The 14,149-nt window shown below is 39.4% G+C and overlaps 1 protein-coding gene and 1 non-coding gene across 8 annotated transcripts in view; one reads left to right on the top strand and one right to left on the bottom strand.

Annotated features, from left to right (window-relative positions):
- CLASP1 (cytoplasmic linker associated protein 1) overlaps positions 1-14,149 on the bottom strand; it is a 349,545-nt gene that overhangs the window by 222,358 nt on the left and 113,038 nt on the right. For all 7 annotated transcript variants that reach the window (XM_027854750.1, XM_027854751.1, XM_027854749.1 and 4 more), the window contains exons 3-7: positions 11,910-11,988; positions 8,374-8,477; positions 7,811-7,902; positions 7,320-7,395; positions 1,973-2,070 (exon numbers count right to left, since the gene is read on the bottom strand). In XM_027854750.1, coding sequence (XP_027710551.1) covers positions 1,973-2,070; positions 7,320-7,395; positions 7,811-7,902; positions 8,374-8,477; positions 11,910-11,988 — 449 coding nt within the window. The remainder of the gene's footprint in view (positions 1-1,972; positions 2,071-7,319; positions 7,396-7,810; positions 7,903-8,373; positions 8,478-11,909; positions 11,989-14,149) is intronic.
- On the top strand, positions 12,569-12,694 carry LOC114037803. Its single transcript, XR_003568510.1, has one exon. It is a non-coding gene; the product is annotated as a U4atac minor spliceosomal RNA (small nuclear RNA).

Genomic DNA, 14,149 nt, shown 5'->3' on the forward strand with positions numbered 1-14,149 from the left:
TGTTATATCAAAAGGTTGCGTCACAAAGCTCTACTCCAATGTCAATGAAACCTGAAAACCAACCCACTCCCTTACTGAAGATAATCCTCCATTTCTAGGGATTCAGGAAACATACCACAGCTATTAACGTATCCGTGTAATTTCTCGTACTTCTGTTTGAAATAATATCATGAACTCTCAAAATTATTCTGTAAATTGGCTGTTTAAGAAAAGTCTTTGGGATTTAGGGGATGGGGCCACAATATAACTCAGAAAATATATTCTCATAGAGTCTGTTATTGGAGACGACCCTCTTTCAGCACATCTGTTTGAAGAATATCAATGGTGATAACAAACCAAGGATTAGTTTTGATGTAGAGAAAAGGAGCTGAGGAACTGGGTTTAAATCCTGGTTCTGTCATCTACTATTTGTGTGATCTGGGGTAAGTTTAATCTTTGGGCCTCAGTTTCACCATCTGTAAAGTGAAGGGACTAAGGAACGTCTACGATTCACTCCAGCTCCCAGTATATGAACAGTGCTGCTAGACCCAGATTATCTCTACTCATGTCATTATTTTTGACAAGGCAGATGGAAGAAAGAAAGGAAAAGGGGCTGGGCCCCACAGAACAGAGAAAGGAATGTTGTGACCTGTTCATCAGGAGCGCAGGACTGTCCTCAGCTCTGTTCTGTTCCTGACTAGCCATGTGGGAATTAGGAAGATCACTGAGCCTCTCTGAGCCTTAGTGTCCTGGACCATAAAATTCAGAAATTGAATAAGATCTTTTAAGTCTTTCCCAGCTCTAAGAATCTTTCTCATTTTGCCCTGACTTCCCACAGAGCAGGTTGGAGGTAAGCAAAATGACTTGAGATTCTATGGACATTATAATTTCCATCATAGCAAAAATTTATACAAATTCAATTCATTATTTTTATAATTGGCACATATTTTTGTGAAGGGTCTGATAACATGGAAATTATCACTATTAAATCAATAAATCAATAAACATTTATTAAGTACCTACTATGACCTATGTTCCAAGCACTGTGATAAACACTGTGGATACAAAAAGAGGTTTGTGTACTGTAACACAATGGTGGGATTGAATTCCATTTCCAGGATTCCAGAAAATCCCATTTAATAGAAGTTTTCCAGAATTAAACATTAATTTTAAACAATTAACAAGCATTTATTAAGCACTGATATGCTAGTCACTTTGCTAGGGACTGATAAAAGAGATAAAATGAAAGAAACGTTCTTTGCCCTTAAGAAATTAATATTTTTTTGAGGGAAACAACATGTTCATAAATAAATATATACAAAATAAAAACAAATTAAATTGGTAAGAGGAAGGCACTAGCAGCTAAGGGACAATCAGGGAAGACTTCATGTAGAAAGCAGCATTTGAGCAGAATTTTGAAGGAAATAAGGGATTTTAAGAGTTGAGGAAGGAGGCCATTCCAAGGCATGCATGACAGTCAAAAGCTGTGGAGTATCACGTGTGAAGAACCATAAGAAAGCCAGCAGGCCTCGGACAAAGAGCATGGAAAAGGAGCAATGGCAGGGGGGAGGTTGGAAAGGCAGGCTGAGGCTAAATTATAAAAGGTTTTAAAAACGAAACAGAAGTTTATATTTGATGCCAGAGGCAAAAGGGAACCATTGAAGTTTATTGAGTAGGAGAATGACATGCTCAGACATGCAAATTAGGAAAGAAAACCATTTTTGGCTGTTGTCTGTGGGACGGTTTGGAGAAGGCAGACCTAAGTCCAGACGGCCCATCTGGAGGCTGTTGTAATAGTCCTGGCCAAAGGTAATGGGGGTTTCAACTAGGGTGAGTGAGAAGCAGACTGGTACAAGAGAAGTTATGTAGATAGAAAAAAAAAATGCTAGTTTTATCCTGAATTTACTTCTAAAAATACCATAAGAAGAAAAGTTAAGTGGAAGAAAAGTATGGGGGAAAAGCACTAAAAACAGAAGAGCGTAGAAGAACTCACCGAGACTGTGGCAATCCTTTTTTACTGAGGTCTGCCCTCACACGTTCTCCTACGTGTCTGTAAATCTCCACTAAGCTGTTTATTGCTGAGTCTCGGACCTATACACAAAAGAAGATATCTTATAACATTTATTTGAAACTTCATAGCATTTCTTGTTGAAAAAACAGTAGATCACAAACCATCCCACCTTTTTAAATGTCACGTTTACCCAGGAACAATTGCAGTCACAAGCTCTTAATTACATTCACCTAGATAAAGAGAGTAATCTAGGACATTAATATTACTAAAGAATTAATTGAGGTACCTATCATGGAGTTTTTCCATGTGAAGGGACACACTCCTTAGAATATTTATGGCATTTCTATTCTTTGAGGAGGGTTATGTCAGAATATTATTTAAAATTTTAAAACAAAATCACAACTCTTCAATTTTAGTTGCATGAAATAGTGAAGCAGCATAACGCTATACACAAAGGATCTGCAAATTTATTAGGGTAAAGAACAGCTATGTGGGAACTCCCTCTACTAACATAGATTGCAGCCTGTCCATGACTTAGTAGATGGATCCTAGGAAGTAGCCATCTATATATAGAGTTTAAGTGACTTGTCCAGGGTCAAATGGCAAGTAAATGTCGAGAGGCTAATTTTCCAGACCCTGAGTATAGTATTCTACTCATTCACTAGTCAGGCAGCCACTAAGTGTAATATACTAAGAACAATTAATAAAGGAGTCAGGAAAAAATCCTGGGGTTAAAAACCCTTGGCTTAAGACAGGATTAAATACTTTTTATTTTTTACTCTGGATAGAATATCACAAGGCACGCCCAAGTTCTAGTATACCTATTGCATAATTTTAAAATTACTAATGGAGAAAATGAGGACTGTCATCTATAAACATAACCTGATGGGGCCAAAAAAACTTCTCTGTATCTGATGCCCTTTTGCTATTGTTGTCAGCACTTGGACTTAGATGATACAAAGTAAGATGAAAAGCATCACAATGGTTAAACACACTAGTTACAACTACATAAAATGAGAATTGAAACTGAGACACAAAGAAACAGAGGGAAAGGCAGAAAGAGGGACAGAAGAATGAGAGAGGGAAAAAGAAGGAGGGAGAGACAGACTTAACTAAACACAGAGTGAGGTAGGAAGGTAGACAAAGCAGAACTTTAGACAAACCTGTAAGAGTACAATAAGAGTTGTTTTTTTAATATGGTTCAATCTTAAATACTAATGGTTTTTGCAAGATTATAATGCTTGTTTTTTCTATGTATCAAATCAACAAGCATTTATAAAGCAGTTAGTATGTGTCGGTCACTATACTAAGGACTGGGGATACAAAGGAGACAAAAAGTAAACCCTACCTTCAAAGAGCTCACAATTTAATAGGTAAGACAAATATGCAAACTATGTACAAAGAAGATACAGTCAGGATAAATTAGGAGTTAATCTAAAGACAGAAAGCACTAGTGTGTGTGTGTGTGTGTGTGTGTGTGTGTGTGTGTGTGTGTATACATGTGTGCGTAAGTCAGACATATACACCTTGGAAATGAATCATGGAAATTACTAATTTTAAAGATTACAACCAAATCCACTGACTGTCCTTTGAGATAGTATGTTAGAAAAAGACAAGCAAAGTACAAAAGTATAATAAATATATAATAAAGCATATCTAATTTAAAAAAAAAACTTTATAAGAACATCTGACCTAAAATTGTACATTGGTGCAATGTACATATTCCAGTTCTATAAGGAAGCAATACTACCGTTTTGAAACATTAAAATCAGAGTTATCTTCAAAGTGGGCTCTATTACTTATTGTGTAATCTTAGGCAAGTTGCTTAATCTTCCTGGGCTCAGTTTCTATAAAATGAAAGGACTGGATCAGATGTTATCTAAGGTCCCCTCTCAGCTTAAAAACTAAAATTGTATTTCCCTACAAAATGAGGGACTAATGCTTCAAAAATATCAACACTGATGGGACTCTTTGAGAATAAACATGACAGGACTAGCTTGACCTAGGATTCACATACTCAAAAGAGGTTTTGTCAGAGGCATTCTCCCTGAAGTTAATAAGCTTTACCACCACTAGCTCCATGCACAGTATGGAGTGCAAAGCACTACTGAGGCATAACAGAAAGAATCCTGGTCTGCAAGTCAGGAAAGCTCAGCTCTATTCCAAATTCCTCCAGTAAATCACTGTGTGACCTTGGACAAGTGACTTCTTGCTCTGGGCCTCAGTTTCCTGACCGGTAAAATACAGGGCTCAACCAGATTTCTAAAATTCCATTTAGCTCTTACAGTCTAGAGCCTGAGTCACTATTAAGTAAACCAGAGTAGAGAAAAGTACCTTTACCAAATTTTGGTTTTTGTTTTCAACACTGGTAACCCTAGCTCCTAAAAAGACTGAAACTCTCAAACAGATTCCCCAGACATTTTCCTCAGAGAGTCAAAAACGTTAAGAGTTCTTTGTACCTTCTTAACACCACTCTGCTTTGGTGACACTGTTTACATTCACCAGTATGTCACGTATGTGTAAAGACCAGACTGAAATCTTATAACAGAATTTTGTTAATGGCTACTTCAAATTCCACTAATGAGCCAGAAAAAAGGAAACTACCTTCTGACACCTCATCAACTCTCAACACTGAGAGATGAACTAATGACTTCATAGTTTATTTGTGGCTAATTTTCAAATGACATTTCCCAATCACTTACCAACAGATTAAGCAACTTGCCCAGGGTCACCAAGCTAGTAAATATATGAGGCAGGATTACAACCCAGATCTGATCACAAGTCTCATGTACTATCACTACATTGGACTACCTCTTTCACACTTAACACTGTAGGAATTTAACAATTTTTTGGGGGGGTGAGGCATTCGGGGTTAAGTGACTTGCCCCAGGTCACACAGCTAGTACATGTCAAGTGTTTGGTCTGAGGCTGGATTTGAACTCAGGTACTCCTGACTGCAGGGCCGGTGCTCTCTCCACTGCGTCACCTAGCTGCCCCCGAATTTAACAATTTTTTAAAAAGCATTTTGAAGTAATCTGTTCTCCTAACAACAGACAGCATTAGCCTTTTCAATAAAGTCAGAAGTCACCAGCAAGGTAAAGGTAAGAACCTTTTTGTTCTCCTGACCTACAGGAAAACGGAAGTAGTGAGTCAAGTCACTAAATCTTAGTTGAAAGGGACCTTGGAAACTATCTGCTGCAAACTCATCATTTTACAGATGAAAATACTAAGCCTCAAAAACATAAAGAAACTTAGCCTAAGGTTTTGGAATATTAGAATCGGGAGTTATTTTCCAGGTGGGCTCTATTACTTACTGTGTGTAATCTTCGGCAAGTTGCTTAATCTCCCTGGGCCACAACAGTAACTAATGGGGCATGTTTTTCTTTTAAGAAGTTTTACTGCTGCCTTTAAAAAACCAGTTACTTCATAAATCTGGCTATCTCCCCCATAAATCCCTCTCTTATAACAAAGAAAAAGTTTTTTAAAAATCCCAAATGATTCATAAAACATTAAATGTACCAGACTTTAGAACCACTGATATATCCAGAATATTCTAAATTAGCACAACATAAAAAATGATATGTAAAACAAATACATAAAAATGTTCTTCAATTCCGTTTTGTGACATGGAGAGGGGAAGAGAGAGTAGACAGTAAACACTGAAAGAACTTAAAGCAAAAAAGTCAACTTGGGTTTTTAAGCCATTTTTATAGTTGCCACAGATATTTCTGTTTATTCAACCATTAAGCTGTTGTCTTCCCTGCCTCTGCCCTGCCAATCTTTTCGCTTCTCGTTCCCCCTCCCTCTCCAGACCTGAGAACATCTTGGCCTAATTCCCTTCCCAGGTAAAATGTTTGACTTAATCCACTCAATTTTGGAACTTTTCCCTGTGTCTGAGCGTGACTGGCAAGTGAATGAGTGAAAACTAACCTGCTCCATCCAGCTGGACCCAACCATGTTTCACATGCATTTAATCCAAATATCTTGAGACATCTGGAGATATGCTCCGCAAACCCCTTCCAAAACAAACACACACACACGCACAAGCACACATGCACACACACACGCCAACCTAATGCCTTACTCGCCATTCCTATGATTTCCCCAATCCCTTCTCTTGCCATCACCCTAAGTGTTACTCCCTCATGAGAATGCAAGGTCTTTGAACGAGAAAGTCTTGCTTACATATGTATATCTCCAGTGCCTAGCACAGTTCCTGGAATAGAGTAAGCACTTAATAATTGCTTTTTCATTCATCCAAGTTCTGAGAGAATTAACTGAAAGTAACATCATAATGACATTGAGTACAGCACTTGAAATCCAGATGAGCAAGTAAATTCTCCCACAGGAAAATGGAGAGAGAGAGAAAGAAGGAACAAAAAATAAAGGACTCTAAAGCTTGGGTGTTAAGCTCATCATTCCAACTGTTGGGTGTTTCTATCTGTTTGTCTCCTCATTCAATTCCTGGTGAATTAAAAGAAGTAGTCTGGTGTATAAGAGTGCTGACAAACAGGAAGACCTGGGTCTAAATGTCTTACTGAGAAGAGGTACTGGGGGGAAATGGAAGGTATGAGAGGGAGAGAGGACAGAAGTGAAAAAGAAAGAAGTAAGAGACTGAGCAGGATCACAGATACAGAACTGAAAAGGACCACAGAGATCATCTAGCCATCAGAACACAGGATTAAAGAGTTGGAATTAGCTGGCCGTAGGGACCAACTAGTCTAGCCCCCTTGTGTTACAGAGGAAGAAGCTGCAGCCCAAAAAGTTTGACTAACTTGAAGAAGACCAATGAACAGAAAAGGAAAGAGTAATAGAAGTGAAAGAGGAAGAGATAAAACAAGGCTAGCCAATGTCAGGGAAAGGAAAGCCCACACAGAGAAATTGTACTGAGCTATTACTCCAGAGAAGCTAAACCTCACAGTGGTTTAACAGGGCTGCAGGCTTCATTCCATTGAACAAACTTATTGGTAGAGTTTATTTTTTTTTGTCCTTAAATGTTCAGAGTTAATAAGCTGATAGAAATAATCAGCCCTGCAAGGAAGCAATTTTTCTATTAGATAGAGAAACTGTGGGCAGAACACTATTATGATTCTACAGTCTGGATGAAATTCAGCCAAGGACTGAGATACTAGTCTGGTACCACATAGAGCACATCAGCTATACATGGCACATTACCCTGAGTACCTCATAAATATTGCTAACAAATAAGTATTGTGAACAAACAAGAGAGTTCAAATAAATCCTATCAAATACAGTCAGGATACCAAAATTAGGTAAACTTTCTAAGACGGTTACGTTTTCCCCCAATGTTTCTTCATGTTAAACTTACCTGGCCATTTGGATCTCCAAGTAAATTACATATATGTGGCACAATCTTACTTAGCGTTAAAGTATGGGCTCCAGAGCTGAAAACAAAAGCACGAATTAGTGTGGGCATTGGGAAGGGTTGGAAAAAATACCTCTCCCCTCCCCTTTCTCTCAGTCTCCACTGATACCCATTCTGTAAGACACAGCTCCAGCCTCCATAGCTGTCCATAAAGTTTTTGGGACTTTCCCTGAAAGCACATAGCCGCTTTCATTGGATTTAACACAGCACTTAATATACTTGTTACTTAAATGCTTCCCTTTTTATAAAGTCTAATCACCTATCTATCATTATTAATTTCAAGGGACTACATTTTATAATACTTTTTTTGAGTTTATAGGGGATATAGCACCAAGCACAGGGCTTTTGCATATACTTGCTGAATGACAATGAATGCATGTCTTGAAAGCTCACCATGTTCTACAAAGAGAAGTATAAATCAGGCCCAAACTTACGCATTCAGTGTTGCAATAAGGCAGAGACAAACACCTTCCCTGGTGCGGAAATTCTTGTGTTTGAACCCTCCTAACATTCTGTCCCACACATACTGAAAAAGACATGGAAAGTTGGAATGAACCAGAGGAAATTAGACATTTTCCCCCCTCCACCTACAAGTAAAAAGATATACTGAGCAAACAGCAGGTAACAAGAGAATTGGTAACAACTTATTTTCTAGGCTCAGGTGAACTCATTTAATTCTTTTAAATATCTCCTAACATTGAGCAAAAACCCTGCCGCATTTTCCCATAATTGAACAGTTTAACTAAGGATTCTAAAACCCTCAAACAAAAAGCAGTTGACATGGATGTTAACTCTACTAACTATTTAAATTGTACACTTTGAACCTCATTAATATGCTTCAGATACCTTAACTGCAACGGGAAACAGAGCAGAAGGTAAAGCAATAGTTTAACAGACACATTTCTAGCACTCTGGATTTTCACAATGAAAAGCCTGCTTTTCCATGGTCTTAGGTGAGCTGGCTGCTGGGCAGTAAGGAGGCTCTACCTAATCATACCTGAGGGTTGGCAGCTTGTTCCATCATCTTCAGCAGCAGAGTCTGGTCTTGCTCTCTCACTGAATCTTTAGCATCGCCCAACCTGTCAATTAGACTGGGTAGCACTAAAAGCAAAATGAAAATCAATCCAATCAAAAGGCTGTGGTAACCAATTAAATTCACTGAATTTCAAGCACCTATTGCCCTGCAGGAAGCATATCATGTTAGGCTAGATGAACTCAAAAATAAAAACAACTGGCATTTAAAAGAACTCATGCTTTGAGGATCAAATGAGGAAGTATTTCACACATACACACACCCCTTGCAAAACTTGAAAGTTCCAAAGAAATGCCAGCCATCACTAATATTAATTTTTAAAATGTTTACCAAGTCCCCTCCTGACGACAACAGTGAGAGATGAGTAATACAGTTATTCTCTCCAGTGAGGCGGGGTGGGACAATGGGTAAGAGCTGTCCTCTGAACCAAGAAGTTCCATCTCCGGCATATTTACTATCTGTGTGGCCCTGGACATCCCACTTAACCTGTTAGGGCCCCCAGAAACTCTAATGCTGTAAGTCAGAGAGAAGGTACCAATGTTCTTTGCAGAAAGAGAAAGGAGCTCCTGACATCACTGACATCACAAGTTCAGCCCCATTTTTATAGATGAGGAAACTGTGTGTCTCAGAGAAGTGAAGGGATTGGCCTACAGTCTCAGATCTCCTCAGATCAGATCTCCTGATGCCAGGGCTCTTTTACTACCCCAGGCTATTATACAAAGATCGTTACAAGACAAACTAACGATCACATAACCATTGGATTCTAAATACAAAGATGTTATGGGAGGAAGAAGGGAGGCCAAAGGGAGTTGGAGACTCAGGAAGGACTTCTCCAAGCTGGCCCTTAAAGAATAAACAAGAAATTCAACAAGTGAAGACGGTCATATATTATACAGATAATTGGGTAAAAAGGAGGTTAAAAAAAAGTAGTAAACGTTCTTCGGTAACAGAGACAGTTCATTGTCTGGAGATTAAAATACAGGACCGAAGGAGTATGAGGCATTAAATCTGATGAGGGAAAGAAGGGGAAGGGAAGATCTAAAATGCCAAACAAAATCTGAATTTTATTTGACAAGCAATAGGGAACCACTAAAGACATTTGTATAAAGGGCTGAAATGACCAGACAGATCCAGGCATAAGCAAGATTATTTTAGCAGAAGCAGTGAATCAAATTCAACAACAAATCTCTATCAAGCCTCTACTATAAGCAAGATTCTGAAGATGACAAAACAAAAACAATACCTACCCTCAAAGAATTTATATTCTACAGGGAAGAAACATCATTTAAACAGACAAATACAACATAATTTGAAGAGAATGGGGGCTCTAAAAACTAGGGGCAAATCAGGAAAAGTTTCGTATAGTATGAAGGATGGACTGAAGATAAAAAGAGGCGGTAAAAAGATCTGTGCCAGAGGCCACTGCAGTCAACATCATGGTAGTAAGGGTTTATCCTAAGATGGTGGTAAAGGTAAAAGGGGAAGAGAAGGGGGCACAGGTACAAGAGAAGAGCGGTCTAGGAAAAGGAAAACAAAGATAACACAAAAATTTCAATCTAGGGAGAATGTGTGAATTATTATGCCCTTAAGGAAATAGTTCAGTCAGAAAAATGACCAAGTTTAATAAACTCTTTCAATTTCTATGAAGGATAGATCATTTTCACAGAGATGAACTCAAGTTTAAATACAAGTTTTAGAAAGTGGTAAAAATCAAAACAGGGGAAACAAGTCATTTTGGCCTCCCAGTACCACCTTTGCCTAAGTGACAAGGAGAGGGGCAAGTGATTAGGGGAAGAGAATACATTAGCAAAATCAGTCTCCTAAGCCTAGAGGTCGTGTCATGACAACCCAGTGGTGTTTCCCTTTTCCTCCACAGCAGGGGCTCTGTTGGGGTCCTCTATAAATCCAACAAAAAAATACTAGCTCTGTATTGTGGATCATAGGAGCATAATTCAACCCCACTTGATTTTTAAAGATAAGGAAATGGAACCTAGGAGAAGCTAAATGATTGCCCATGGCCACAAAAAAAAATTATGAACTCAGGTCTTCCTGACTAGAAGACCAGGATCCTAACCATATCAGTTGTTCATTATCTTTCCCTTGAATAAGTGAGAAATAGCCCTTTATGCCTGAATGGCACCTAGGTTGCCTCTGAATAAGACTAAGCTAAAGATTCTTTGTGAAATAAAATTTATTTTACCCTATTTCAGGGTAAACTAGTCTAGGAAAATAAGCTATATTAAAGATAAAAAATTTATCACTTTGTAAAAGCTCTTTCTAAAGTAAGTCAAAAGAACCATATACCAATTGGGTAAGGAAAAAATGTTCAAAACTTTGACCAAAGGAATATCAAACTATCAAAACAATATATACATGTAATCATTACCCTACCAGCCAAAATCAAGGTTGTATTAAGGAGAATCATCTTATTTTCCCAGGTGTGTGGAAAATGAGTTTTAAAATGCATTCCAAAACTATCAGGGTGGAGGATTTAGATTCAAGTCCCAGGATTGCAGTGATGAAGAAAAAGCTAGCCTGGGAGTCAGAAAGAGCTAGGTCTGAATGCTACCTCTGCTACGTGCTAGTTATGTGACTTTGGGCAAATCCTTTCACTTTTGCAGGTTTCAATTACTTTAACTGGAAAATGAATCTGGACTAGAGTGGCCTTGAGCCTCTCTTCCACTATGCTCCTATGAATGTTTGTGGTTTTTCTTTGCTTTTGATTTTTAATGAGACATTTTCATCTTGTCAATATTTTCATTTTCCTTCACTACCGGCTCAAATTACACTAAATATTTATGTTACATGTTGTATTTCTTCCTCCCCTTTCCCTTCCCACCATTTTAGCTACCTGACCGCTTTTCCTTTAGCCTTTGTATTCCCAGGAAGCTAAACACGGAGTATGTAAAGCAAGTAGAAGATACTTGATAAATGCTTTGTATAAACTGGAAGGGATTCTGTATAGTTTTTTTCTACCCGTGAACTCAAAACAGATGGCCTTTAAAATCACCTGAAATTCTATGCACAAATGAAATGCAAATAAACACTAAAAGTAACTGCTTTTATACTAACGTATAAACGTTTAAACTCAGCAATGGATGGCTTTTCTCAGATTGGAGGTATTGCTGTAGGATCTCCCCGCCCCCGCCCAATACCTAGGGGCTAACTAGAGTTACTGGCTAACAACAAAGCAGATGAAACAGGAGCCGGCATTCATAGGCCGCTGACCCGTACTTTGCCTTTTCCATAAGCCAGCCTTTATTTATCAGCTCCAGCGCGGAGGCGGAGATGCTTCGGAGAATGGCAGCAAGACCCGCCGGCCAGCAGAGGGAGCGCGTACGCGCACGGGTGGCGGGGAGGGGGGAGCGGGAACAGAGGTAGAGAGGCGTGACGGGGGGGCGGGGCGGGAAGGAGGGCCGCTTTGGGCAGCGTGCTGGGAATGGGCAGGGGCGGGGCGGAGCGCGGGGAGGGGCGGGGCCGAGGGAGCGAGCGAGCCTCACCTGTGCCGATTTGTGCTTTAAACCGATCCTGCAGCCGGGACACCAGGGCCGACAAGATGTCCATCCCCAGAAGTGCGACCTACAAGACAAAAACCCAGGGGGCACATTAGGGTCCTGACCGAACAGTGGCCGCCAGCGCTCCCGGAGATGCGGCTCCGGCCCGTCTGACGGCCCCGGTGAGAAGCAAGAGCGACTCTCCGGGGACGGCCGTTGCAGCGCGTGGAGCGTGCGCCCCGCCCCCGTCAGCACAGAACTGGGCTCAACCTCAGTAGGAAGGTAAAGCCAGAGAAGAAAACGGGAGGGGCGGGAGGAAGGGAGAGCGGGCGAAGCCGACGCGAGATATAAGACTAGAGAAAGAAAACTCTTTTTCCAACGCGGTTCCCTTCCCTGAGCGCTTTCGGAATTGAATAGGCCGCATATGCAAATAGCAATAACCAAGCGGCGCGCTGCATTGTGGGTAGAAAGATCTACACAGGTACAGCTCAAGGAAAGCTTTAAAAACAACTACTTAAGAGGGCACCGATGTTTCAATTTGTTATTTTGTCAACAGAAGCATCCTTCGTGACTTGTCAGCATGGACTTGCACAGCGAGTTAGTCACCACAAGGTAACCTGGCATTCGCTCCTCCTCACTTGAGGACAAGGGAAATGTGTTTTCTAACCATCCTTTTCTTGGGGTTGCGTTACTGCCCAATGAACGTTTAGTGAGGACAGTACTGCTAACGCCTACACAACACACACGCATCTCTTAAAGCATCGCTTTAACATGGTGCAATTTTTGGAACCCCACACAAATAGTTATTTTAAAACCAAAAAAACGAGTTTTGGGTTTCTACAGCTGCTTTTATTAATTTTCTGCCGCTAGGTGGCAGAGAAAATCTCAATAAATAAGTGTTCCTAAACAGCGCAGAAGAAATGCCCGTTCTAACTTGTAAATGATTTTCTGCTTTCTTGCCCTGTGTCCCACCCAGAAAATGTTATTAATGTTTTCAAATTGCTGTTTCTATCTCATTTGCAATGGAACTTAATCTGTGTTTAGCCGAGTAACTACTGATTCCAAATGCTAAACGACCCTTCGATAAGTGTTTTTCCTTATGAAACAGACTATTACTACACAAGAGCAATTACAAATAAGTTATCACAATGAGCACTCACTCTTGGCAGTCAAGACAAATGAAAAACACTGATGTGATGATGATTAAGTCATCATCCATGACTGACCAGGCAATTGTAATTTCTTTTTATACTCCTTGCCTCACTGTTCAGTGACTGTTTTAAAGCAAAAATGTCTCTTAACTTGTTACGTCACAATGTAAATTTTCCTACTCAGGTCTGAAATCTGATTCTTTGTATTTTGAACGTATTAGCCTTGAACAATGGCTTAAAACGAGGATTAAAAATTTTAAAAGGCTGCTCATATTTCCAACAAAGATCAATCACATGAAAATCAGACAGAGGTGTGTAAACAATTGTTTTTCTAGAGACCAACTAGTTTGATAAGAGGATTGTTACAACAGAAGATCTTACTAAATCTATTTGGAGGAGCTAAAAGGTGTTGGCTTTCTTCACAAAAAACATAACCATCATTTAATATTGTTTACTCTTTACAAATGGAAGTCTTGACATCAACTCTTACTTTTATTCCTCCACTACAATATGGACTTGTGGAGATGTCATTTTTATGATGTTAATTCAATGGTCTACTATTAAAACTACAACTTGCCTTTGGTTCTCACCGTATCTTTTCTCATATCAAGCACATGAATACGCAGGTGCTATATATAAGAAGGCTATTGTGTTCTCAGTTATGACAACTTCTAAAGGAATGCTCTTGATATATGATGATAGGAGATTCCTAAAATGTCCTAGGGTGAGGGACTGTTTTTCTCAACTTATCTTCCAACAGAGGTGTTCAAAGAACTGTTTTTTTCATTTGTTTTTGTTTTTTGGTGGCCCTAACAGTGAAGATGAACAGGGAGAAAGTGTACAGTAATTCTCAAAATAGTTCTGTTTTTAACTTAAGAAAGGTACCTGCTTATCCCCCAAAAAAGGTAACAATTTAAATTCATATTTACCTTTAGTTCTCTATTAGTCATTTTTTGTAGTTGGGAGGGGGGTGTGGCAGAAGAAGTGAGAATAACCTTTTCCTTCATGTTCCTTGCATAGACTTGTCCTTACAATTCCAAAGGACCAGATAATCAAGCAGTCAATATTTCATTTGGTAAGGACAAGGTGAGCCAG

Source organism: Vombatus ursinus, unplaced genomic scaffold (genome assembly GCF_900497805.2).
Source record: "Vombatus ursinus unplaced genomic scaffold, bare-nosed wombat genome assembly UNPS02010548.1, whole genome shotgun sequence".
Classification (NCBI taxonomy): domain Eukaryota; kingdom Metazoa; phylum Chordata; class Mammalia; order Diprotodontia; family Vombatidae; genus Vombatus; species Vombatus ursinus.